The sequence below is a fragment of the Nomascus leucogenys genome, chromosome 18 (assembly GCF_006542625.1).
Source record: "Nomascus leucogenys isolate Asia chromosome 18, Asia_NLE_v1, whole genome shotgun sequence".
Classification (NCBI taxonomy): Eukaryota; Metazoa; Chordata; class Mammalia; order Primates; family Hylobatidae; genus Nomascus; species Nomascus leucogenys.
The window spans coordinates 672,182-699,646 of record NC_044398.1 but is presented as its reverse complement, the minus strand read 5'-3'; the positions used below and the strand labels follow the sequence as shown (position 1 = coordinate 699,646).

General features: G+C 53.7%; 1 protein-coding gene and 1 pseudogene across 1 annotated transcript; both read right to left on the bottom strand.

The window, feature by feature from the left end:
* Nucleotides 1–5,837: 5,837 nt before the first annotated feature.
* On the bottom strand, nt 5,838–16,265 carry PLPP2 (phospholipid phosphatase 2). Its single transcript, XM_030798001.1, has 6 exons — nt 16,143–16,265; nt 12,903–13,054; nt 12,390–12,667; nt 7,387–7,444; nt 6,964–7,140; nt 5,838–6,171 (listed from the first exon to the last, which is right to left on the bottom strand). The coding sequence occupies exons 1-6, from the start codon at nt 16,192–16,194 to the stop codon at nt 6,028–6,030; spliced, it is 861 nt and encodes a 286-aa protein (XP_030653861.1). The 5' UTR covers nt 16,195–16,265; the 3' UTR covers nt 5,838–6,027.
* Nucleotides 16,266–18,434: 2,169 nt separating this feature from the next.
* Nucleotides 18,435–27,323, bottom strand: LOC115831269 (annotated as a pseudogene).
* Between the last annotated feature and the right edge of the window lie 142 nt (nt 27,324–27,465).

Below are 27,465 nucleotides of genomic sequence, written 5' to 3'. Positions count from 1 at the left end.
TTGTCTTTTCAGAGTTGAAAGTTGGGGATGCACGTGATTTTCCATACAGCTAGCAGCTAAAATATTCCAAATGTGTTTTTCACCATGGTTGTTTCATTGTTGGAATTCCTGTTCCATTACGTGGCAATGCATCTCTCTCAGCTGCACTCCCACCTGAGCGGCAGCCAGGCTAACAATACTGCCGGGAGCATGTCTCCTCGAAGGGGAAGAAAACACCTGGCAGGACGCGACATTCTGAACTGTGAGGACTTTTTGGGGGGACCAAAGTTTCTGAAGGTGGCAGTTTGTGTCTCAGTCTCCATGGGGTCCAGAATTGGCCACAGAGCAGAAGGCAACAGGGAGCCACTGGATTCATGGGGTAGCTTTAACGTTTAAGCTCCGACATAAGAAGTCATGCCCTCCCTGCGTTTCAATGTCCACAAATATCATAAACCACCTGCATAACTGTCTAGGAGTTTCAACTCATCGTCCAACGTCTAGAGGAAGGTGCCTGCAAATATTTATAATAGATAGGTCGGGATGTGAACTAGGATGTTTTATCAATTAATTAATTGATTGATTACAAAATTTAAGTCTTTTAATCTGAAATAGGGCTGGAGAATTTAGCAACGTATTATCAATTCCACATGAGCCTTCGAAGATCAGTTGTGCCATCTGCCTCTCAGTAAGCACTGGCATGTGACGTTTCTTTACTAACATGGAGTTTAATTTCATTTAGCTACTGTTCCATCCATTCATAATTTGAAAATCATTTCGTCTTTAGAAAAACCATACTACTGGCCAGGTGCAGTGGCTCATGCTTGTAATTCCAGCACTCTGGGAGGCTGACAGGGGGATTGCTTCAGACCAGGAATTCGAGACCAGCCTGGGCAACATGGCAGAACCCCAGTCTCTATCAAAAAAATACAAAAATTAGCCGGGCGTGGTGGCGTACATCTGTACTTCCAGCTACTCGGGAGTCTGAGGCAGGGGGATCGCTTGAGCCTGGGAGGTTGAGGCTGCAGTGAGCAGTGATTGTACCACTGCAGTCCTGCCTGGGCGACAGAGCCAGACCCTGTCTCACAAAAGAAGAACACCCACCCCCCTCCAAAAGCATACTATTACCTTTTCTGTTAGATATCTCAACTGCTGTACATATTGCTCAAAGTTATGACAAAAATCTCTCATGTTGTGTTGTGGATTCCCTGAGGTGCAGCCTGCGGTGTGGCCCTGGACTCAGGAAACCCCTACAGGGAAGCTGCGTTGCTTGTCCACGTGGGGGGTTTCCAGCTAGACAGATGAGCACCTGCAGCGACACCCTCCCGTCCACACCCACCCTGCCCTGACCCCAGGCGAGGGCCGTGGCATCACAGGTAAGTCTTTACTCAGTCATCATCTATTCATTCACTGGGCTAATTCATTCATGAATTCCATTGCTGGAACCTAATAATTCCAAATAACCTAAGCTTCCACCTGCTGTGCATTACCCTCACCACATGCCTTGCCTGGTCTGTTCATTCTTTCCGGAGATTTCCTGTCCTTGTAGTGCCATTAAAATGTCTAAACTAGGCTGCTTGCTTATAAAACAGCAACTCACAGTAAAAACAAACAAAACTAGGCTTAGATCCAACAAATCACAACTGTTCAAAACGAGGCTAACAAAATGCCGCATGCAGCTCGTCATGTCTCAGAAATGGGAAGTCAACAGGCGAAGGAGGAGACCTGGGAGCTGTCCAGCTCCTGAAAATCCGCGCCGGGAGAGTGAAGAACAAAGAATCCCTGCATTGCAGACAATGTGCCTCTTCCTGTTGTAGGAGGTGGTCAGCAGCTGAGAGCACTGGGGGCAGACAATCAGGCTTGGGGCTCCACAAGCCTCCGGGAAAACGCCCAGACCACACTGCTGAACCCCCCCGCGGGCTCGCAGATCCCAAATCCCCATCACCAACGCGGTCCAGAAGGCCGCAGGCCACACTGCTGACCACCCCTGGGGCTCCAGACCCCAAATCCCCATCACCAACGCGGTCCAGAAGGCCGCAGGCCACACCACTGCTGTGTGAAGTCAAGGAAACACCGCCTTCTTGCATCAGGTCCTAATAACTAACGTTAAAAGTCTAAATAATGTGGCCGGGCACAGTGGCTCACGTCTAAAGTCCCAGCACCTTGGGAGGCCGAGGCGGGTGGATCACCTGAGGTCAGGAGTTCGAGACCAGCCTGGCCAACATGGTGAAACTCCATCTCTACTAAAAATACAAAAATTAGTTGGGTGAGGTGGCACATGCCTGTAGTCCCAGCTACTCAGGAGGCTGAGACAGGAGAATCGCTTGAACCCAGGAGGCGGAGGTTGCAGTGAGCCAAGATCGTGCCACTGCACTCCAGCCTGGACAACAGAGCGAGACTCCTTCTGAAAAATAAATAAATAAATAAATATTGTCCCACTAAAAGTAAAGGTAATGACATTTTGAACTTAGGCCAATTTTCTCAGGCAGAGTTTTCCTTTTTTGACTTAAGATAAACTTTTTCAGGCCGGGCGCAGTGGCTCATGCCTGTAATCCCAGCACTTTGGGAGGCCGAGGCGGGCCGATCACCTGAGGTCCGGAGTTCGAGACCAGCCTGACCAACATAAAGAAACCCCATCTCTACTAAAAATACAAAATTAGCTGGGTGTAGTGGTGCATGCCTGTAATCCCAGCTACTCAGGAGGCTGAGGCAGGAGCCAATGGCTTGAACCTGGGAGGCGGAGGTTGCTGTGAGGCGAGATCGCGCCATTGCACTCCAGCCTGGGCGACATGAGCGAAAGCCCATCTCAAAAAAAAAAAAAAATTTTTTTTCAAAGAGTAGCATAGTGATACCCACATACACAGCACACAGACTTAACAGCCACTAATATTTTGCCACGTTTGCTTCATGTTTTTGTGTTGTGAAATATTGTTAAGTTGCAGACATCACAAAATTTCACTCCTAAATACTTCAATATGCACCTATAAGAAAAGTAACCACGAAAGTGGGTGTGGTGGTGGCGCCTGTAATTGCAGCTACTCAGGAGGCTGAGGCGGGAGAATCACTTGAGCCTGGGAGGTCGAGGCTGCAGTGAGCAGTAACTACAGCACTGCACTCCAGCCTGGGCAACAGAATGAGACCCCGTGTCTAAAAAACAAAGTACATGGCCGGGCGCGGTGGCTCACGCCTGTAATCTCAGCACTTTGGGAGGCCGAGGCGGGTGGATCACGAGGTCAGGAGATCGAGACCATCCTGGCAAACACGGTGAAACCCCGTCTCTACTAAAAATACAAAAAATTAGCCGGGCGTCGTGCTGGGCGCCTGTAGTCCCAGCTACTCGGAGAGGCTGAGGCAGGAGAATGGCGTGAACCCGGGAGGCGGAGCTTGCGGTGAGCTGAGATCGTGCCACTGCACTCCAGCCTGGGCGACAGAGCAGACTCGTCTCAAACAAAAAAAAAAGTACAAGGCCGGGCGCAGTGGCTCATGCCTGCAATCCCAGCACTTTGGGAGGCCGAGGCGGGTGGATCACGAGGTCAGGAGATGGAGACGATCCTGGCTAACACGGTGAAACCGGGTCTCTACTAAAAATACAAAAAATTAGCCGGGCGTGGTGGCGGGCGCCTGTAGTCCCAGCTACTCAGGAGGCTGAGGCAGGAGAATGGCGTGAACCCGGGAGGCGGAGCTTGCGGTGAGCTGAGATCGTGCCACTGCACTCCAACCTGGGCGACAGAGCGAGACTCCGTCTCAAAAAAAAAAAAAAAAAAAAAAAGTACGTATGATTTCCTACAAAACCACAATAACATATTGTAGCTAACAAGCTCAAAAAAATTTCTGCCTTTCATCAAATACTCAGGAGTTTTTAAAAAACCAATTAGCCTCGGAAGGTGGGAGAAATGCCGGCCAGGAGTACAGCGCCATGGGAAATGATATTTACATGGCTAAGAATCTGAGTTTCCTGCGAGAAACAACAGAAAAAAATGCCCTCCTTGTACAATGAGAAAATACTATTTTTTCCATAAAACCATAAGGGTGTGGGCAGGATAAACCTAAAATTATGCACGAGAGCTTCCCCATTGCTCCATGTGGGTAGAGAAATGTGTCCTGACTCCCAGCGTGTCTGCTCTCGTGGTGCTGGGAATCCGTGAGAATTCCTGAGCCCGACACACCGCGTCTCGGCTTTTCTCATCAGAGGCAGACCAGTGCATGCACGGTCCAGCTGGGCAGCACAGAAACAGCGAGAGGCCACTGGTACCAAACCAAAGCTGGGCCCTTCTGGCTTTGGAGGACCCTCTGGGGATGGCTGTGGTCAGCACAGCTCTTTCCTTCTCTGCTCTCACAGCTGTGGTGCCGGTGGTCTTTGTGAAGCACGGAGACTCCCCCAATAAAGGCCAACAGCTGGACTCAGCTGCGTCATCTCTCTCACCCTGAGCTTCCTCTGCTCCTTACTCTTCACTGGCCATCCCAACACGGCCACCTGCCCCCCAGCAAACCACACGAGTCGTGTGCACTGTAGCTGCGTCCACAGACTTGCCCTCAACCCTCACTGTGGTCCTGGCTTTCAAGGCCACTGCACCTGGGAGGAGACTGAGGTGTTGGCTGGTGTCAGGGCCTCTGCGTCTTTCCCATTTGCTCCTGATCCAAGTGACTCTGTCTGCTGGGTGTGGCTGGGAGCCTCTCCCCCATCCACTGCCAGAGGCTCACATTCTGAGCCCAGATACATCCTGGTAGTCTGTGTCCTGGGATACCTGAGCTCCTTGGCCCTGGGAAGCTTCAGTGTGACCTGTCTGACACCTGCATGAAGCCCAGTCCCTGACGTTCAGCGACAGTTCTGCAGTGTCTGGGTCACCTTCCTTCCCATCCGCCAAGGGCAGGTCTCCTCCATCTTGGCCCCTAGGGTGGGGCTCCCAGGCTGCATCTTGGCCCCTGCCCTCCCCACCCAGTGCTACACTACCCTCCCCGTAGGCTAAGTCCTGACAGGAACACCCTGCAGGGGCCGGGGAATAAGATACTTCAGTTATCCACTGTAAAAAAACAAATTTACCCTTTACTCTCCGTTGAAAAACTAAGCTCTGTATGTTCTGTAATCACTTCAGGGAAACCAGCCCCTGAATTACCCGTTTCAGAAGTGTGGCCCCCAGGTGCACAGGGGTTGACACGAGCAGAGGGGAGGGGTTCAGGCCAGAGGGACCAGCTTTGGGCCTAAAGGACACAGGGACTGGACGAACCTTCAGAAGGGGGCTGAAGCATCGGCTCCAGGCTAAAATCCTGTGTGTGATCCTTCAGGCCTGACAACAGGCTCTACCCGGCGGACCTCCCAGGGATGCTGCCCTCCCCACCCGGACTCAGACCCTGGGGGCGTCCAGCCACGTGCTCACTCACACCGTGCTCTTAGCCCAAGGGCCTCTGTTCGGAAGCCTCTACTAGGAACCTGGGGCAGAGGCCTCCCCGAGGGAGGCTGGTCCTTCAACCTGCAGCAGCCTTTTGTTTAGGCCCCTCTCAGCAGTGAAATGACCCTCGTGCATGCCGATCCACCTGACCCTTGACCCCAGCACTCTGTGGGAGAAACGCAAGGGGTGGGCTTGGCTTCTGGCTTCCACCATCACAGCAGGTGAGTCTGCTTGACACCTGAGCTGCGCTGAGCCCAGCAGGGGAGCCCTCTGATGTGAGAAACACAGTCCGAGAGCGGCCATAAGGAACAGAGGCACTGAGCCCGCTTGTCAAACAGACGCCCTATTTTACTAAAAACCACACATACATTTTACAAAACAGCAACTCTCTGATCTCTCGGTCCCTTCCTTAACCCCATAAAACGAGGGGATACTTGGGGAGCGGCGGGAACAGGTTCCCCTCCAAATGCTGAGGGCGACCCAGGCATCTCCAGACCCCTGGTCCAGGGCAGGGCAGGGGGCAGCGGAGCCAGCTCACTGCTCCCATCAGCCCAGGGTTCCCGGAGCCCGTCCAGAGCCCTCAGTGCCTAACCAGGGCCAGAGGGAGCACCTGGGTGGGCCTCAGCTGGACTCACAGCCGCTCCCTGCCTGGGCGGGTCCAGCCTCAGGAGGAGGAGTGCGGGTATCCATAGTGGTCAGCCTCGCCCAGGGTCAACGTCAGTGACAGGCTGGGCTTCCGTTCCAGCTCCTCCTCCTTCGGACAGTGCTGCGGGGGTCGGGCTTTGAAGAAGTCTGAGATGCAGCGGACCTGGTAGAGCAGAGGGAGGTGAGAATGGGCAAGGGGCCGGCCAGGTACCAGGGACATGGGCGGGAGCAGGAGGGGGATGAACAGGGTCCCAGGTGGGAGCGAGGGGCCTAGGTGGGCAATGAGAGGAAAAGTGCCTGGGGTGGGAAGAGAGCGCTCTTAGTGGAGGACCAGGGGGGAGCACTGAGGAGCTGACAGGCCCAGGGAAGAACTACAGCAGGGCCAGGGGTCCAGAGAAGGACTGGGGTGCATGGAAAGGAGTTCTGTGCACTGGGGTGCAGGGGAGGAACGGGGGGATGGAGGGCAGTCCAGGGAAGGACTGGGGTTGGGGGGAAGGGATCCCAGGGGAGGACTTTGGGGGTAATGAAGAGGGTCCAGGTAAGGACTGGGACTGGGAGGAAGTGGTCCAGGGGAGGACTGGGGGGAAGGAGGGGGTAAAGGGAAGGACTGGGGCTGGGGGGAAGGGGTCCCAGGGGAGAAATGGGGGGAAGGGAAGGGTCCAGGGATGGACTGGGGTTTGGGGAAGGAGTCCCCGGGGAGAAATGGGGGGAAGGAGGGGGTAAAGGAAAGGACTGGGGTTTGGGGAAGCAGTCCCAGGGGAGAAATGGGGAGAAGGAGGGGGTAAAGGGAAGGACTGGGGTTGGGGGGAAGGGGTCCCAGGGGAGGACCAGGGGCGGAAGGAGGGATCCCAGGGATGGCCTGGGGTTGGGGGAAGGGTGCCTAGGGCAGCACTGGGGTTGGCTGGGGAGTGGTCTCTGGACAACACGGGGGATGGAGTTAGGGTTAGAAGCTCACAGTGAGGCCAGCCACCAGTGCGCCCTGCAGGAGGCCAACAAGGACATCGCTCCAGTGGTGTTTGTAATCAGACACGCGGGTGTATCCCACATAGAGGGCAAAGGCCACCAGGAAGAACTGGACTGTGGGTCGCAGCAGCCGCGCCCACTTCCAGCAGAGCCGTGCCTGCACATACAGCTGGAGTGGGGAGAGGACGTGTTAGCCTGTGCGCCTGCCGGGTGCTCCCCCTCCCACTGCACAAATGGCAGCACTGAGGCCGGAGGCAAACACCAGTCAGCCCAGGACCTCCCGTTTTTAGAAAAAAATCAGCCCCCACCACCACCACTACCCACCCATTTTACAGCTGGAAAAACTGAGGTCCAGGGAAGGGAGTGACTTAGCCACGGTTCCCCCGACAAGCAAGCCCCGGAGACACAGACTCACCGCCAAGAACATCATGCAGTACATCCCAAAGGAAGAGTGTCCCGAGTAGAAAGACAACCTGGGGAAGGAGAAGGAGCAGGTGGCTCACTCAGCGTCTTCCAACCTCCCCCTTGTCCCCGCCCCGCCCACAGAAGGGAGGGTTTGACACGGAGGCTGCTGCTGTTAGAAGCAGTCAAATCCCAGTAGCAGAAACTGTTCCCCTTTTCCGTTCCAGTTATCTGATAATGGAATAAGAGTCTCTGATTGGGGCTGTGGCATGAGATGCCTCATCTGTGAAGACTCGGAGGCCTGAACCCAAAACCCAGGGCAGACAATCGTGTCTGGCAAGCAGGCAACACCACAGTTTCGTTTTCACCGTGTTTCTTTTCAGGATTTTCTCCCATCTGCGGAACTGAGGGAAGACTTATTTTTATATAAATTCAAGATTCAGTGAAGGACATCAAGAAAGACAGAAAATAGCAGAGCAAGAAACTTCAAAAGCAATTTTTAAAAATGGCAAATAAGTCACAATGAACTTTTCCGGAACTAATCAAAAGCTTGCAGCCACCAGAAGACTTGAGCAAGGTAAACCAGCTAAATCTCAGAACAAACGACCTTGTGGCATTTTAACCCATCCTGTCCCTCTCCCACTGCCTAGACTGTGGTGGCCTGAGGATTCCAAGAACAGACTTTATTTGCAACTGTGGACGGGAGTATGGCTCAAGGGCTGGCCTTGATCTCACCTGACTGGACGTTCACTGGACGTTCTCCCAGTGCTGAGGGGCTACCCGGGGGACATTTGTAGGAAACACTCACAACACATTTATTATTCTCTGCTGCCTGGGGCCATAGACAGCAGATGAGGCAAACAACAGACTAACCAAACAGAGCGGGGGGGGGGGGGAGACCAGGGAATAAAATGCTCTGGGCGATGAGGGCTTGCACCGCAGACAGAGCAGTGCAGGAGTTCAGGAGAGGCCTGCAGTGCCCGAAGCTAAGCGCTCACGTCTGGCCGCCTTCAGGCTCCACACACAGAGTAAGCAAAAGCTAAGGCAGAGTTGAAAACGTGCTTAACCGTGGAAGGGCTGACCCCACATGCACACAGACCCTTCTACAAACTCTGGGAGGGTTTTATGGGTGTTTTTGATTCCAGATGTTTAAGGAAATCTCTGAACTGTCACTGACCACTGGGCTAAAAGAACAGGAAGAAACGGCCACACGTGACAAAAAATACAGACTTTACAACCAGAAAAGTCATTAAACAAATAACTAGTGCAACAAACAGCAAGGACAAACCCGGGGGAGGGCGTGGGATCGTATTTCCAGAGTTGCTACATTATCATATTCTAAGCACCCAGTTTAAAACAAAACAAAACAGGCCGGGGGTGCGGTGGCTCACGCCTGTAATCCCAGCACTTTGGGAGGCCGAGGCGGGCAGATCACGAGGTCAAGAGATCGAGACCATCCTGGCTAACATGGTGAAACCCCGTCTGTACCAAAAATACAAAAATTAGCTGGGTGTGGTGGCAGGTGCCTGTAATCCCAGCTACTCCGGAGGCTGAGACAGGAGATTTGCTTGAACCCGGGAGGCAGAGGTTGCAGTGAGCTGAGATCGCACCACTGAACTCCAGCCTGGGTGACAGAGCAAGACTCCAACTCAAAAAAAAAAAACAAAGAAAATAGGTCAATTAACAACAACAAAAAAAAAGACAGAAAGAAAGAAAATAGGTCAATTAAGATTATCTGGCCGGGCGCGGTGGCTCAGCCTGTAATCCCAGCACTTTGGGAGGCCGAGGAGGGTGGATCACCTGAGGTCAGGAGTTCGAGACCAGCCTAGCCAACTTGGTGAAACCCCGTCTCTACTTAAAATACAAAAAAAGTAGCTGGGCATGGTGGTATGCACTTGTAATCCCAGCTACTCGGGAGGCTGAGGCAGGAGAATCTCTTGAACCCGGGAGGCAGAGGTTGCAGTGAGCCAAGATCACACCACTGCACACTGCACTCCAGTCTGGGTGACAGAGCAAGATTCTGTCTCAAAAAATAAAATTAATGAAAATACAAAAATTAGCCGGGCATGGTGGCGCACACCTGTAATCCCAGCTACTGGGGAGGCTGAAGTAGGAGAAGCACTTGAACCCAGGAGGTGGAGGTTGCAGTGAGCCGAGATTGCACCACTGCACTCCAGCCTGGGCCCAGACTCTGTCTCAAAAAAAAAAGAAAAAAAAAGATTATTTAGCCTGAACGGGCTTGGTGGCTCACACCTCTAATCCCAGCACTTTGGGAGGCTGAGGCGAGAGGATTGCTTGAGCCCAGGCATTCGAGACCAGCCTCGGCAATATGGTGAGACCCTATTTCTACAAAAAAAATTTAAAAACAAGCCGGATGTGGTGGTGTATGCCTGAAGTCCCAGCTACTTGGAAGGCAGAGGTGGGAGGATGGTTTGAGCCCAGGAGTTCAAGTCCTGGGCAAGAGGGCAAGACCCCCATCTCTAAAAGAAAAAAAAAATTAAAAGCAAAAGAAACAAACAAAAAGAGAGTAATGAGGAACTGAAAAAAAGAAGATATAACCTAAGCAAACCTAAACAAAATGACAGAGGTCCTTCCTTATCAGTAATTACATTGAATATAAATAAACACTCCAATTAAAAGTCAAAGTTTCATTAAATGCCTTGATTCAATAAAAAGATTAATATATAATGAAAAAACACACACAAAAAATAAAAAGTCAGAGATCTGGCTGGGTGTGGTGGCACACACCTGTAATCCCAGCACTTTAGGAGACCAAAGTGGGCGGATCGCTTGAGCTCAGGAGTTCAAGACCAGCCTGGGCAACATGGCAAAACCCTGTTTCTACCAAAAAAACAAAAAATAAACAGTAGCTGGATGTGGTGGCACCTGCCTGTCGTCCTAGCTACTCGGGACACTCAGGTGGGAACACGGCTTGAGCCTGGGAGTCCGAGGCTGCAGTGAGCTCAGATCACTGCACTCCAGCCCGGGTGACAGAGTGAGCCTCTGTCTCAAAGAAAATCAGAGATTGGACAATACATTAAAGAACACGGCCCAATTTTATGCCAGGTATAAGACACTTACTTTAGAGTCAGGGACATAAACAGCTTGAAAGTTCAAGAATGGAAAAAAAAATATTCCATGCAAACAGTAACAAAAAGAGAACCAGAATAGCTATATTAATATCAGACAAAATAGACATCGAGACAAAAATTGTTGAGACAAAACTCATATATCTCATTCTATGATGATGAAATGGTCAATCTTTCAAAAATATGTAACAAAGGTAAATGTACTAAACAACAGAACCCCAAAATACTTAAAGCAAAAACTGACAGAATGTTACAACATGGATGAACTTCAAAAACACACAAGAATGCACTAACTTATACAACAGTTAGCTGGGCGTGGTGGCGCACGCCTGTAGTCTCAGCTACTCAGGAGGCTGAGGCAGGAGAACGGCATGAACCCGGGAGGCGGAGGTTGCAGTGAGCGAAGATCGCACTCCAGCCTGGGCGACAGAGCGAGACTCCGTCTCAAAAAAAAAAAAAAAAGAAAAAGAAAAAGAGAAGGCAGACACAGAAGACCGCATAGTGTATGATTCCATTTATATGAAACATTAAGAACAGACAAATCCGCAGACAGAAAATAGGACACTGGTGGTTGCCTGGGGCTGGGGGAGGAGCGACAGCTGACAGATACAAGGGTTCTATTTTTTTTTTTTTTTTTGAGACGGAGTCTCGCTCTGTCGCCCAGGCTGGAGTGCAGTGGCGCGATCTCTGCTCACTGTAAGCTCCACCTCCCGGGTTCACGCCATTCTCCTGCCTCAGCCTCCCGAGTAGCTGGGACTACAGGCGCCCGCCACCACGCCCGGCTAATTTTTTGTATTTTTTAGTAGAGACGGGGTTTCACCGTGTTAGCCAGGATGGTCTCGATCTCCTGACCTCGTGATCTGCCCACCTCGGCCTCCCAAAGTGCTGGGATTACAGGCGTGAGCCACCGCGCCCGGCCACAAGGGTTCTTTTTCTTTTCTTTTCTTTTCTCTTTCTTTTTTTTTTGGAGACAGGGTCTCACTGTGTCACCCAGGCTGGAATACAGTGGCACCATCTTGGCTCACTGCAACCTCTGCCTCCCGAGTTCAGGGGATCCTCCTGCCTCAGCCTCCACAGTAGCTGGGAATGCAGGTGTACCCCATCGTGGCTGCTGGGAGTGAAGGTGCACCATCATCGTGGCTGCTAACATTTTGATTTGTTGTAGAGACGGGGTTTTGCCATGTTCCCCAGGTTCAGGGGTTTCTTTTTCATGTGATGAAAATATTCTGGAACTAGGTCAAGGAGATGGCTGCACAACATTGTGAATGTACTAAAAATGAACTGGACACATTAAAATGGAAAAAATTGTGACTTTTATCTTACACAAATTTTATTTCAATTTTTTAAAAAGGTCAACAATTAGGTGAAAAGTTTAAGGACTTATCAGTAGAGATGGTAAGACGATAGTGCAGAAGGCCGGGCACTGTGGCTCACGCCTGTAATCCCAGCACTTTGTGAGGCCGAGGTGGGTGGATCACCTGAGGTCAGGAGTTCGGGACCGGCCTGGCCAACATGGCGAAACCCCGTCTCTACTAACAATACAAAAATTAGCCGAGTGCGGTGGCAGGTGCCTGTAATCCCAGCTACTTGGGGAGCTGAGGCAGGAGGATCTCTTGAACCTGGGAGGCAGAGGTTGCAGTGAGCCAAGATCATGCCACTGCACTCCAGCCTGGGCAACAGAGCGAGACTCTGTCTCAAAAAAAAAAAAAAAAAAAAAAAGATAGTGCAGAAGAAGGCAGGGTGTGAAATTTAGGGGAGACGGAGACAGGGCATGCTCCCCTCGGCCTCCCAGTGTCTGCGGGGCCCACGGAACCCTGAGGTCTGGCTCCTGCCTGGCCAGCTGCCTGCTGGCTCTTCATGATTTGGCTCCTGGGCCTTCTTCAGCTCCCATTCCCCCCAAGAGTGAAGGCTGCTAGTCCACACCCACCTGGCCTCGGTGACGTCCGCAGGGTTTCCCCTGCACACTTTCTCCAGCTGCACATAGACCGAGCAGTTGATCCGGCTCCAGTCGGGGTCGCACACGGCTAGGAAGTTGGGCCTCAGACGCCCGATCATGTACTTGGCCAGGTCTGTCAGAGACTGGCTCACGGCCGCCCCGAACAGGAAGGTCCCCAGCACCTTGTATACGGCAGCCACGTAGTTGTTGAAGTCAGAGCGAGAATAGAGCCGGTCTGTGTACACCAGGTAGGCTTCCCCGGCAGAGACCTGCAAGTGGGGCAGCCGCAGGAACCAGTGGGGGTCTCGGTCAGCCCAGGGGCCTCACTCCTCCCCACGGGCCTCCCCAAGGCTGCTGGAGAGCTGGGGACTCTAAAGGGGGCCCTATTACCCACAGGTACCACTCAGGGCAAGGCTGTGTCCCCCAGCCCCACGCAGACCTCCAGGGCAGGGCTGTGCCCCACCCCATCCCCTCCCCAGTCCCTCTGAGCCCCTCCTGCCTTACGAGGACGATGGTGGCCGTGATGGTGACTCCAGCCATGAGCCCGTGGGTGATGGTGTCTGGACGGTAGGGGTACCGGATGGAGTCATCCCCGCAGTAAAATCCTCGCTTATACGGGGCGTTCACCAGCGTCAGGATAGCGAAGGGCAGGGAGGCTGGTGGGGAAGGACAGCCTGGGAGCTGTGAGGTTCTCTCACCAGCTGGGCCTTGGGGCCCCACACACCTGCCTTGGCCTGGAGGCCTCCCACCTCTACTCCCACCAGACAGCAAGGAAGAGCTTTTTTCACAGCCCAAGTAACACTCCCTTTCCCATCCCCCTCAGACACACACAAACTCCCAGGCCCTCTGCCCCTCACACCCTTGCAGCCTCCTTTCTGCTCCTTGAACAAACTCAGCAAACACCCACTTTTGCACAGCCACTTCTCTCTGCCCAAAATATCTTTTTTTTTTTTTTAATTTTTAAAAGTAGAGACAGGGGTCTCATGTTGACCAGGCTGGTCACAAACTCCTGGGGTGAAGCGAGATCCTCCAGCATCAGCCTCCCCAAGTGCTGAGATTACCGGTGTGAGCCAACGCGCCAGGCCCCAAAGTATCTCTAACTTATGTGCTGGGCCCTAAAGTAGCTCTGAGTAATTTCTACTCTCATCTCCCCATCCTGACTGTCCATGCCAGCGTCCCTCTCACAGAAGGAAAGGTCTGTTCTGTTTCCCACTTCCACATGCAAATCCCATGTGGAATTAGGCAGTCACGTGTGGGACACTGGAACTAATTTCCCCCATCCACCCACCGGCACCAGGAGGGGCCTACCGTGTTCAGGGCAGAGTCCTTGGAGCCTGCTCAGGGCCTGGCCAGGGCAGATGTTTAATAAACATCTGTTAAAATAAGGCAGGACTTATTTTAACCTAAGAGCTGGCAGAGAAGTCAGGAAGAAACCAAGGAAGGGCACAGCTGAGACGCCTTCGTTCACACACTTGCCCCTTCAGCGACCCTCATGCCAGGCCACGCGCCAGCCACGTGGTAACCAGGACAGACCCAGCGCTGGCCTCAGGGATCAAAGACACATTCAGGAGCCACTTATGGAAGGTGTTGCCATGGCACTGGGGCTCCTGGGGCCCTGCTGAGCTGAGGGTGGCCAGGGAAGCAGGAGTCATCTACGGAGGACGGGGCAGAGGGCAGGTGCACAACAAAAGCCCGGGTCGGCTAGCCCAGAGACAAACCAAGGCAGGGCGTCCTTTGGCCCAGCAGGGCAGGTACAAAAGGGTGTGGCTTTTCTAAGTTCTGAATGTCAGCGGAGGGGCAGGGAGCCCCACACTCCTCCAGACATGCCAACTTCAAGGGCCCTAGGACACCGGACACCTCCCATGCTGGCTAAGGCTGGGGAAATAATCCAGTGAAGAAAACCGAGGTCTGCCTCACAGAGCAAGGAAGGTGGAGGGAATGCAGAATAGAATGGGCAGGCCCGGCGCGGTGGCTCACGCCTGTAATCCCAGCACTTTGGGAGGCCAAGGCGGGCGGATCACGAGGTCAAGAGATTGAGACCCTTCTGGCCAACATGGTGAAACACCGTCTCTACTAAAAATACAAAAATTATCTGGGTGTGGTGGCGTCCCAGCTCCTCGGGAGGCTGAGGCAGGAGAATCGTTTGAACTCAGGAGGCAGAGGTTGCAGTGAGCCGAGATCGCACCACTGCACTCCAGCCTGGCCACAGGGCGAGACTCTGTCTCAAGAAAAAAAAAAAAAAAAAAAACAGGCAGCGCCAGGGCCTGGAGGCAGGGCAGGACTGCGGAGAGGGTGGGATGTAAGCACCTGCCTTCTGCTCCCACACAGGAGGGGTTGGAGACGCTGTGAGTGAGGGGAGAGGCCTGGGAGGAGGCAAAAGTCAGGGCAGGGAGTCCAGCCCTACCCACAGCTCTCCGCCCGCAGAGGCTCACACAGGTTGGCCTCCGTGTCCCACCTCCCTGCCCCAGCAACTCCAACTAGAGACTCAGGCACCCCCATGACGACTGGCGCCGGGCTTCCCTCGGCCCGGAAAGCTCTCCCTGGTGTCCCCAAAACAGACACCTTCTCTTCTTTTAGCCCCCGGGAGCCTTCCCGCCCTCACACTGCCCTCAAGCCAGCATCTGGAACCTCAGGGTTGACTGAACTGTGATGTGCTCAAGCTTCCAGCATGCAGGTGCACTCGGCCTGGCCGCCACCCCCGGCACACAGCAGCCACAGCCAACCCCATCTCGGCTGCACCTCCCACTGCTGTGTGACCTCCGGCAGGTGACTCAGTGCCTGGCATACAGAAAGTGCCACCTAAATGTTTAAATAAATAACACCATAGGTGCTCAGGAAATGGTACCCAGGGCTGGCAGACACCCGCGGGGACTTCTTGCTGTCACCTGGCCCACCCTAAAAAAGGGTCTCCTTCGGGAGGTAAGAGGACTTGGCCTCTGCTGTGAGATGGCAGAGAAGCAGGAAACACGCTGGGGAGGAGGGCACCCCCCAGAGATAGAACTCCGGGGCCATTGTCTGTTCAGCCACAGAGCAAACACTCGGCCTTTGTTCCTGGCACCCTGCGGGAGGGAGCCTCGGGATGCCCCTTCCCCCAGTCTGGCCCGCAAACCCGCCGGACAGGTTTGGTTCTCCTGGCCTCCCGGCCCCTCGCCACCCCGTTCACCCGAAGCCTGGGACCCAGCCTTTATCTCCAGTGTCTCCCCCGCCCGAGCCAGGAGGGCGGCTGTACCTGCCCGCACGTGCAGGGGTTCGAATCCCGCCGACACACTGGGTGCCAGGACCGAGGGTCAGCCCTCTCCGCGCGCACCGGGAGCGCCCACCCCAGGGGCGGAGGCGCGGACGTCGTGCCGGGGTAACCGCGGCCGCGCCCACCTCCCGGGCCCGCCCGGGCCGCCGCCCGCGTGAATCACCTCCCAGGACAGGCGGGGCGGGAGGGGAGGCGCGCCCGCGGCTCCTCCGTGGCGACTTCCTGCTGCTGGCGGGGGGGATGCTGGCCCCGGCTCCCCCGGCCTTTCGCGACCCCCACCCCCTGGGCCTGGGACGCCGGGACCCCAGGGCCTGGGAGGGCGCGCGCAGTGGGGGGCGCGGAGGGAGGTCTGGTCCTCACGCGAGGTCCCCACCTCCGGGGTCCTCGGAGGGACGCGGGCGTGCAGCCTCCCCGTTCCCCTGCAAACTTGCGCGGAGCCGGGGGCGTGTCCCGTCCCGGGAGGGTCCCCCCCACACCCGGGTCCCCGCGGCTCTTACCGACCAGTAAGCACAGCACGTCGAGCAGCACGAAGACCCACCTCCGCTGCATGGTCCCCGGGACCCCCGACGCCGGTCCCAGCGCGTCCCGTCGCGTCCTGGCCCGGCCGCGGGGTCACGTGGGCGCGGAGCCCGCCCCGCGCGGAGGGGAGGGGAGGGGAGGGGAGGGGAGGGGAGGGCAGGGGAGGGGAGAGCAGGGGAGGGGAGGGGAGGGGAGGGGAGGGGAGGGGAGGGAGGGGAGGGGAGGGGAGGGGAGGGAGGGCAGGGCAGGGCAGGGCAGGGGAGCGGCGGGCGGGGCGCGGCAGCCCCGGGACCGCGTGGACTCTGCCCTCAGCCGCCCGCGGCGCCGAAAGGAGCGGGTGGGGCGAGCGTGCGGGCGCCACGGGGACCTCGTCCGCCTGGAGTCCCGGCCCTGACCCGGGGTGTGCGGGTCTCCGAGCGGCGTGAGGTCGTCAGAGGCTGGAGGGTCCCCGCGGGTCGGGCCGGCGGATCCCCGGGCGGGGACATGGAGAAGGAAGACGAGCGAGCGGGGGGACCGACAGGGCCGCGGGGAGGATGGGCTCCGGCCCCGCAGGACGGTTCCCCCACTTTCCTCCTGAGGAAGCGGCAGCCGCGCTGTGCACCTTGAACCCTCGGAAAGCAGGAAGCACCTTGAAGTTGAAGGGGCGACGTGGCTTAATTTCAAAGGAGTTTCTTTTCTCCTAATACTCAAAATCCTGGCGCGTCCTTCGATCCCTGGCACGTTAGAAGCTCGAGTTCCTCGGCACCCACCTCGCGACGGTGTACGCTGTCCCAGGCCCACCCGTGCCCAGGCACCGTTCCTATCGCGCACTTGCTAACCCATTTCACAGAAGAGCACGGGGGCGCCAGGAGCGGGGAACCCCATGACATGGCGCCGGGGTCTGTGCCCCGACCAGGTCCTGGGGAGCCCTGAGCTGAGGGTGCCTGGGGATTGAGGGCACCTGAGCCAGGGAAACCGAGGCCCAAGGGACCCACACTGGGTCCTTTCGGCTGGGACCATCCGGGAGGCCTCAGGAGTGTGAGACCCACGTTTCCGGAGTCCAGCCTTGACCTCTGCCACTCACGGTCACTTAAATGGGAAGTGGCAGGGCTGGGATCAGAAACAAGGCTGCTGGGCCCCAGGTCCGCTGCCACCCTGAACCTCCTCTAAAACCTGTTCAGCACCCCATAAGCCCCTGCCCCAGCAACACCAACACAGGGTGCGTCTCAGCAACTGGCCTTCAACTGGGAGCTCCTCGACCCCGCTTCCTGGACAGCCAGACACCTGCACGTGGGGCAGGGGGCGGCATGAGGGAATTCCAAGGGCAAGGGGCTCTTGGGAGACAGCAAAGGCACCAGTGTGGTGCCGGGTGGGAAGACGGCGCAAGCTGACCTGTGGCCCTCCAAGGACAGGGTTGAGGTGCAGGAGGTTTCAGGCTCCCCTGCTGCACTCACGGTGGGGTGGGGGGGCTCTAGCTCCCGTCGGAGTTAGGATTGTGAGGGTTCCGGGGCCTGGCATAAATGCTACATAAACCTGGGCTTCAGCATCACTACTGCGCTTTCCCCCACACTTCAACCTGTCTGCAAATGAGTGACCACTGCTGTCAGTGCAGTCTTGGCAGCCCACCCACATTTTCTGCTAAGATGGAGAGGGTGCAACATCTACTGCAGTCAAGGAAAGGCAGGGTTCTTTGTTGAGCACCTACTGTGTGCTGGGGAGCAAAGGAGAGGTCACTTGGAGGGGCTTGGCCAAAGTGTGGGGGGGTGGAAGACAGTGGGGGCTGTGGGATTGGGCCAAGCCGGGAGGGAGAGACCCAGGAGAGGGGTGGAGGTAGACCTGGGAGGATAGAGGGCGGAGGTGAGGCTGGAGGCTGTTCTGCCTTCCATCCTTCCCCTTGGGTCGGGATTTGGGGCAGCCCTTAAAATCCCTGGGCAGGATAAGGATTAAAATCTGGTGGGGGAATCAAGAATTAGGATTAGGGTCAGGATTGGGGTCGTCTCCTACATGTGCTGACTGCGGTCCACCACACTTCAAGGAACTTGTCAGGGCTTTCACAGCTGGATCTGCTGCTGCTCCTAGCTGCCTGGGGGTTCCTCCCTTACAGGAAGAACCTGAGGCCAGTGCAGCTCCCAGCAGGGACAGAGCCTGGCCTGGAGGCCGGGCCTCAGTGGCTTTCTCCTTCACCTGCAGATGGCAGAGCTGGAAGCGGGTGGTAGTACATGTCCCCAAGCTGGGTCCCCTAGAGACAAGACAACCCCTTGGGCCAGGTCGCCACCCCCAGGCAAGCAAGCTCACGGGTTCAGCAGCTGCAGCTCCCGCCTCTTGCCCAGCACCGGCTCTGCCACCTTGGTGCCTCGTCGCAACCTGGATGGCTCTAGGCCTGTTTCCAAATGGACTCTGTGGAGACTGAGACACCTGTGAAGTGGGCAGAAGGGGGCTTGGCACACAGTAGGTGCCACCTAAGTGCAGCCAGCCACTACACCTGCCCTTGATTTCTGTGCTTCTCTGGGACTTGAGAGGTGAAGTACCTTGCCCAAGATCAAAACGGGAGTTGTCTCCCAGGTTTCTGGCACGGGGCTCTTGGAGTCGAACAGGTGCCTGTCAGTGGGTGTGACGTGCAGGCAGTGGGCAGGGAAGGCTGAGGGGGTGGATGGTGTGAAAAGACATCTAAGGTGTCCCTCAGTCTCTGCATAAAGGCAGCAAGGCAGTAGCTACCACCTGGGATTGTAGAGAATATTAAATAGTTTGTGAAATGCTTGACCCAGGGCCAAACATTAGTAAACATTATTTGAGGGTTAATTGAACAAAATACAGTGTGGGTAGGTATCGTGTTTGCTGGGTCAAGATGTAAAAAGGTACTTCTTCCTGGGGTCAAGATTTAAAAGGGTTGGAAACTGCTGCCTTCAAATTCACAATCCAGGACCCATGAATTCAAAATCCCACTCAGACTTTGCAATCCTTGGAGTGCCTCTTAATTTAGTGTAACCTTACAGTCAGGGACAGGGTAACCCTCCGGTTTTCAGCACCGCGCGTCTGGTGTGCTCTGTCTGTAAGGAAGTCTTCACTGGGTCACAGCAAAGGAAAACACACAGCAGTAGTGCGGGATGCCGTCGCCAGAGCCCCTCGCGCAGACAACCCGGAACGCACAGCCCCTCCCACCATCTCAGTCTGTGCGTTTGTTCACTGTCTCCTCCCACAAGCTCCAGGAAGGTGGGAGCTGGCACACGGTGGGTGCGCAGGCCGTGCTTACTGGGATGCCCGGAGCCTGAGGTCACCAGGGACCTGACAGCTGCAGGGAGCTCTCACTGGGGCACAGCAAAAGGCAAGACACACAAGCAACAGTGGAGGGCAACAGTGTGTTCTCGAAGGGAGAGTTGGTTTCCGCCCGCTTCTTGTACAAAACGAGGGGCGGAAATGGCAGGGGCACCCTGTGAAACACGCGATTAAATCCCCATTCACAAACCTTCCTGATGCATGAAAGCTCTATCCCTGCCCCCCAAACCACGATCCGGTGAAGGCAAGGAGAGTCACCTGGAAGACCTCAAATCGTCTGCAAAGCTGCTGAGCACCCACAGACCCCAAGGACCTGGTTCCGACTCAAGGAAGAACAAGGACGGTGGTGGTGGAGGGGTCCAGAGAACTCGTGATGCCTCCGGTGAGGCCACCGCCGTCCTGTATCTCTTGATGTGACTGGTGACAGCCCACCGGGGCGGGGAACAGTTCACTTCCCAAGTGCTCACCAGGGGCCGTGTTTTCCACTCTCCCTGCACAGGCCGTGGGTCGTGGCTCTGGGTGAGTGGAAACACCAGCCCTGCCTCCCCGACCTCGAGCCACAGGACCAGGGGACGGGGCTGGGCCGCGCTCTGGGCTCCGCGATGCCTTCGGGAGGCACGGGCGCCCCCTGCTGGACACGCGGAGGAGGCGCTCGACGCCAGGCCCAGCAACGAGGCTGATGGAGCAAATACACATCAAGGACCCCCAGCTGAGTCCTGATACCCGTGAAACAAACAGGACACCCAGTTACATTTGAATCCCAGAGGAGCAACAAACCAGTTTTCAGTATGTGTCCCAAATACTGCATGGGACATACACATTCGTTTATCTGTAATTCGAATCTAACTGGGCATCGTGTATTTTATCTGGCCGTCCTACCCAGGAACTACAAACCGAGGAAACGAGGACCACCAGGGAGAGAGAAACAGCTGGGTCAGGGCAGTAGGGGCCCAGACAGTGCCAGTCTAGAGCCCGGACATCGCCAACAAAGCCTGGGCCTCGGTGGCTGAAGCTCTGGGGACAGTGGCCAGTCCAGGACCATCAGCTCTGAGCAACTTTCTCCCTCCCCCACTTCCACCCCCACCGAAATTGTCTCTAGAGGGCCGATCTCCAGGCGGGCCCCTGGCTAAGGCCTGCCTCCTGGCATGGCCATGGACTCTGTCCAGAACAGATTTCCAGATTTGGTTAGCAGGTAGGTCATCAAAGACCTTCACTTCACTGTAAAACGAAAGCATTAAAATAAACTAACACAAATGACTTTTATTTATGGCTGCCGAAAAGCTGAGGACAGTAAGTTTGTTCCAGAGAGGTATGAGCTCTCCTGAGGTTAGTCAAGACCAAGTATGGTGGAGGTCTCATTAGTCCTAGGAGCCTGGTGTCAGATGAATCCGGAAGAGCCCCAAGGCAGAGCGGGCCCTCCAGGTCCTCCTGCCTAGGTCTGGGCTGCAGGAAGGGCAGGATTCCACCACCCACAGCTAACCCAGAGGCAAAGCTATGCTACACAAGCGGTGAGCAGGCCAGCCCAGCTCCTCCAGACCAGCACATCAACCCAGCTGCTGACAGGGGAGGGACAAGCCCTTTCTGGGGCAAAACAGTATCCCCTCTGCTTCTTAACTGTCTTACCCACATCTAGTGCACCCTCAGAAACACAAGACACCATGGACAAGAACAGAACATTAGTAGTCAACAAATGGCATCCCATGGTCTCTCCCAGCTCCAACCTATCTTAGATATTCCAATAAAATCCAGTCTCCCTTGGGCCAGGCGCGGTGGCTCACGCTTGTAATCCCAGCACTTTGGGAGGCCGAGGCGGGCGGATCACAAGGTCAGGAGATCGAGACCACAGTGAAACCCCGTCACTACTAAAAATACAAAAAACATTAGCCGGGCGTGGTGGCGGGCGCCTGTAGTCCCAGCTACTCGGAGAGGCTGAGGCAGGAGAATGGCGTGAACCCGGGAGGCGGAGCTTACAGTGAGCCGAGATCGCACCACTGCACTCCAGCCTGGGCGACAGAGCGAGACTCCGTCTCAAAACAAAAAAATAAAAAATAAATAAATAAATAAACAAATAAATCCTGTCTCCCTAAAGCATGACTTTACTTCAGCTAAAAAAAACACTAAGGCTCCCGACTGCCTTCCCACAGTTTCAGATTCCTTGGCCTAAGAAGGAAGTTGTTCCCGCACTGCCCTGCTGACCTTTGTGCTCACCCCACACAAATGGGACGCTCATGCCTCTGGGTGGCTGCGCCCGGCCTGCCCATGTGCTCCTCCCTCTTACTATTCCTTCTCCATGGGGCCTGCCCTGCTACCGAAGGGGAACAAGGAACCCTGGCCTGGCCAACCAAGACACCCCTTTTGCTCGGCAGTTCCTGATTCAATTATGGGCACGAGACCCAAAAACAAATTTTACCCAGGAGTTTTATTGGAACAGTTGGGCAAGACACAGGCTTCCCACAGAAATCACAGATGTAAGGTTGTGTGCCTGGCGCTTCTGGTGCCATCTCAGTCGCCACGAAGGGCACTGCCCCTGAGAAGAAGGTCAGTTCCAGCAGCAGAGAAACAGAAGCACCGAAACATCCTCATGTGGATGGTGACTCCTGATTCCTGTTTCTGAAGGCCCTGGCATCCCCAGACTGGGTCTTAAGAGTATAACTTCGGGGCCGGGCGCAGTGGCTCACACCTGTCATCCCAGCACTTTGGGAGGCCGAGGCGGGCGGATCACAAGGTCAAGAGTTTGAGACCAGCCTGGCCAACATGGTGAAAGCCCATCTCTACTAAGAATACAAAAATTAGCCGGACATGGCAGCGTGTGTGGCGTGGTGATGGGCGCCTGTAATCCCAGCTACTCCAGAGGCTGAGGCAGGAGAATCGCTTAAACCTGGGAGGCGGGGTTGCAGTGAACCGAGATCACGCCACCACATTCCACCCTGGGCAAGAGCGAGACTCCGTCCCAAAAAAAAAAAAAAAAAAAGGGCTGGGCTCAGTGGCTCACGCCTGTAATCCCAGCACTTTGGGAGGCTGAGGCGGGCGGATCACCTGAGGTCAGGAGTTCGAGACCATCCTGGCCAACATGGTGAAACCGCATCTCTACTAAAAATACAAAAAATTAGCCGGGCGTGGTGGTCTGTGCCTGTAATCCCAGCTACTCAGGAGGCTGAGGCAGGAGAATCGCTTGAGCCTGGGAGGTTACAGTGAGCCGAGATCGTGCCACTGCACTCCAGCCTGGGCGACAGAGCAAGAACGCATCTCAAAAAAAAAAAAAAAAAAAAAAAAAGGCAAAGGAACAGAATGACAATGATTTAAAGTAACTATTATTAAAAGGTTAAAGATTGGAGAAAAGATGGGGGGAAGTGAGAAAATGGAGAATTTCAGCAGAAAAGTTAAAACCATGTAAGAGCAACTATTAAAATATACAATATGGGAAATAAAAATTTTGTGAAACAGACTAAATAGCAATCTGGAATATCAGAAAAGAGGATTGGTAACATCAAAGACATGTCGATAGAAATTATCCAGAGGCCAGGCACACTGGCTCACGCCTGTAATCCCAGCACTTTGGGAGGCCGAGGCGGGCGGCTCACGAGGTCAGGAGTTCGAGACCAGCCTGGCCAATATGGTGAAACCCCGTGTCTACTAAAAATATAACAAAAATTAGCCGGGCGTGGTGGCGCACACCTGTAATCCCAGCTACTGGGAGGGCTGAGGCAGGAGAATCGCTTGAACCCAGGAGATGGAGGTTGCAGTGAGCCACCATCATGCCACTGCACTCCAGCCTGGGCGACAGAGCAAGACTCCATCTCCGAAAAAGAAAAAAAACAAAGAAAGAAATTATTCAAACAGAAGCACAGAGAGAGAAAAAAATAAAACAGAGAGCTGTGAGGCAACATCCAGGGTTGTAACATGAGTGACTGGAGAGATTGTGGGACAAAACCCACGGCCGTGACACCAGTGGCTGGAGAGACTGTGGGTCACCATGGCCATAATACCTATGACTGGAAAGACCTATGGGACAGCACCCAGGACAGGGCATGTGTGCCAAACACCCAAAAGACAGAGAGTGGACATCAGAAAAATTTGAGAAATACTCTTTTTTTTTTTTTTTTTTTGAGACGGAGTCTCGCTCTGTCGCCCAGGCTGGAGTGCAGTGGCGCAGTCTCGGCTCACTGCAAGCTCCGGCTTCCGGGTTCACGCCATTCTCCTGCCTCAGCCTCTCCGAGTAGCTGGGACTACAGGCGCCCGCCACCACGCCCGGCTAATTTTTTTGTATTTTTAGTAGAGACGGGGTTTCACCGTGGTCTCGATCTCCTGACCTCGTGATTCGCCCGCCTCGGCCTCCCAAAGTGCTGGGATTACAAGCGTGAGCCACCGCGCCCGGCCGAGAAATACTCTTTCAGAAATGGAACTCTAAGAAAGAAAAAGAAAACAGAAATATCTGCAGAAATAACGGTCAAGACTTCAAAATCTATTAAAATGCACCCAACCTCAGGTCGAAGTAGCTCAGTTTAGAAAACTAGACCCAGGTGTATCACAAACGGCCGAAGTCCAAACATAAAAGAAAATCATGTATATTAGTCAGAGGTAAGAGATTTCTTAGTAAGGAAAACAGAAGAATGAGAAAATTCCTCATCAGAAACAACGGAAAGCAGGCACGAATAGAACAACTTTAACACGCCCAGAGAAAAACACAGTCCACTCAGAATCATATATCCTGTAAAAATGCACTTCAAAAAAGGAGGAGGAATTAGGGCCTTTTGATCCATGTAAGGGCTAAGCCTAGGCAGAATGCCACTGCAGATCTACAAGACAATACATATTAAATACGGCACTTCAGACTCAAAGAAAATTATCCCTCTTGGCACCACGGAGTCTGAATGAAGAACTTGAGAGCACCAGAAAGGTACAGAAACATACACATCTTCAAAGGCTATGGAAAACAAGATCCACTACACACCTATTCGAATGACCAAACACAAAATACTGACACCACCAAACACTGGGGAGGACGTGGGCCTCGGGAACTCCTACTCATTGCTGGTGGGAGTGAAACGGCAGCTTCTCATTAAACATGGTCTCATGACACGGTCTGGCCATCAGGCTTCTTTATTCACCCAAAAGGGCTGAAAAGTTGTGTCAAAACAAAAACCCGCACATGGGAGTTTACAGCAGATTTATGCGTAACTGCCGAAGCTTGGAAGCTGCTAAGACGTTCTTCAACAGGTATGTAGATAAACAAGCTGCAGCACACACCCAGGATGGAGTATCATTCAGCGCTAAAGAGAAATGAGCCGTCAAGCCACAAAAAGACATGGCGAAGCCTTCAGTGAATATGAAAGAAGCCAATCTCAAAGGCTACATACTGTCCGTGTACACCAAAGCACATTCCCCCCTCATCAGACTCAATACACCAAAGCACATCCTCATCAGACTCAATACACCAAGCACTCCTCATCAACTCAAACACCAAGCACATCCTCATCAGACTCAATACACCAAAGCACATCCTCATCAGACTCAATACACCAAAGCACATCCTCATCAGACTCCTCAATACACCAAAGCACATCCTCAATCCAAGAACTCCAATAATACACCAAAGCACATCCTCATCAGACTCAATACACCAAAGCACATCTCATCAGACTCAATACACCAAAGAATCATCAATCAATACAAAACACATCATCAACTCAATAACAAAGCACATCCCTCACCCCATCCCAAGCACATCCTCATCAGACTCCTCAATACACCAAAGCACATCCTCATCAGACTCAATACACCAAAGCACATCCTCATCAGACTCCAATACACAAAGCACCTCATCAACAAACACAAAGCACATCCTCATCAGACTCACACCAAGCACATCCTCATCACTCAATACACCAAAGCACATCCTCATCAGACTCCTCAATACACCAAAGCACATCCTCATCAGACTCAATACCAAAGCACATCCTCATCAGACTCAATACACCAAAGCACATCCTCATCAGACTCAATACACCAAAGCACATCCCACCAATCCCATCAGACTCAATACACCAAAGCAACATCCTCATCCAGACTCCCTCAATACACCAAAAGCACATCCCATCATCAGACTCCTCAATACACCAAAGCACATCCTCATCAGACTCCTCATACACCAAAGCACACCCCCTCATCCCCCCCCACGACCCTCAAACACAAAGCACATCCTCATCAGACTCCTCAATACACCAAAGCACATCCTCATCACAATCAGACTCAATACACCAACAAGCACACATCCTCATCCCAGACTCCTCAATACACCAAAGCACATCCCTCATCAGACTCCTCAATACACCAAAGCACATCCTCATCAGACTCCTCAATACACCAAAGCACATTTCATCCTCATCAGACTCCTCCAATACACCAAAGCACATCCTCATCAGACCTCAATACACCAAAGACATCCATCTCCAAGACTTTCAATTATCACTCCAATACACCAAAGCACATCCTCATCAGACTCCTCAATACACCAAAGCACATCCTCATCCAGACCCTCAATACACCAAACACACCTCACAACCAAACACCAAAGCACATCCTCATCAGACTCAATACACCAAAGCACATCCTCATCAGACTCCTCAATACACCAAAGCACATCCTCATCCAGGACTCCTACAGACTCCCACAACCAAACAAAAGCACATCCTCATCAGACTCAATACACCAAAGCACATCCTCATGACTCCTCAATACACCAAAGCACATCCTCATCAGACTCCAATACACCAAAGCACATCCTCATCAGACTCCTCAAACCACCCAAAGCACATCCTCATCAGACTCCCCCCCCCCCTCCTCAATACACCAAAGCACATCCTCATCCAGACTCCTCAATACACCAAGCACACCTCATCAGACCCTCAATACACCAAAGCACATCCTCATCAGACTCCTCAATACACCCAAAGCACATCCTCATCCAGACTCTCAATTACACCAAAGCACATCCTCAATCCTCATCCAGCACTCCTCAATACACCAAAGCACATCCTCATCAGACTCCTCAATACACCAAACACATCCTCATCAGACTCCAATACACCAAAGCACATCCTCATCAGACTCCTCAATACACCAAAGCACATCCTCATCAGACTCCTCAATACAATCCACAACACCAAAGCACATCCTCATCAGACTCAATACACCAAACACATCCTCATCAGACTCAATACACCAAAGCACATCTCATCAGACTCAATACACCAAAGCACATCCTCATCAGACTCAATACACCAAAGCACATCCTCATCAGACTCCTCAATACACCAAAGCACATCCTCATCAGACTCCTCAATACACCAAAGCACATTCATCCTCATACCAGACTCCAATACACCAAAGCACATCCTCATCAGACTCAATACACCAAAGCACATCCTCATCAGACTCAATACACCAAAGCACATCCATCAGACTCAATACACCAAGCACATCCTCATCAGACTCAATACACCAAAGCACATCCTCATCAGACTCCTCAATACACCAAAGCACATCCTCATCAGACTCCTCAATACACCAAAGCACATCCTCATCAGACTCAATACACCAAAGCACATCCTCATCAGACTCAATACACCAAAGCACATCCTCATCAGACTCCTCAATACACCAAAGCACATCCTCATCACCTCATCCCCACCCCCAGACATCCCTCCTCCCAATACACCAAGCCATCCCATCAACCAACACCAGCACATCCTCATCATCACTCATACACCAAAGCACATCCCCATCAGACTCCTCAATACACCAAAGCACATCCTCATCAGACTCCTCAATACACCAAAGCACATCCTCATCAGACTCAATACACAAAGCACATCCTCATCAAACTGCTCAAAACCAGTGGTACCGAAAAATCTTCAAAGCAGTTGGAGGAAAAAACCGAGAGAGGTCTGAGGACTTCCTGCTGGAGGCTGGACAAGCTGGAAGACAGAAGACCTTGTACGTCTGAAGAAAACGTCAGCAGGCTGCGGCGCTCAACGAAAACTGCTCTAC

What these genes read in the sequence shown, in the direction of transcription:
- PLPP2 (XM_030798001.1), bottom strand. Translation starts at nt 16,194, where the DNA reads ATGCAGCGGAGGTGGGTCTTCGTGCTGCTCGACGTGCTGTGCTTACTG. An exon ending in GCGGACGTCACCGAGGCCAG is followed by an intron (nt 7,445 to 12,389) that starts GTGGGTGTGGAC and finishes CTCCTTCCCCAG; the next exon opens with GTTGTCTTTCTACTCGGGAC. An exon ending in CACTGGTGGCTGGCCTCACT is followed by an intron (nt 6,172 to 6,963) that starts GTGAGCTTCTAA and finishes CTGCTCTACCAG; the next exon opens with GTCCGCTGCATCTCAGACTT.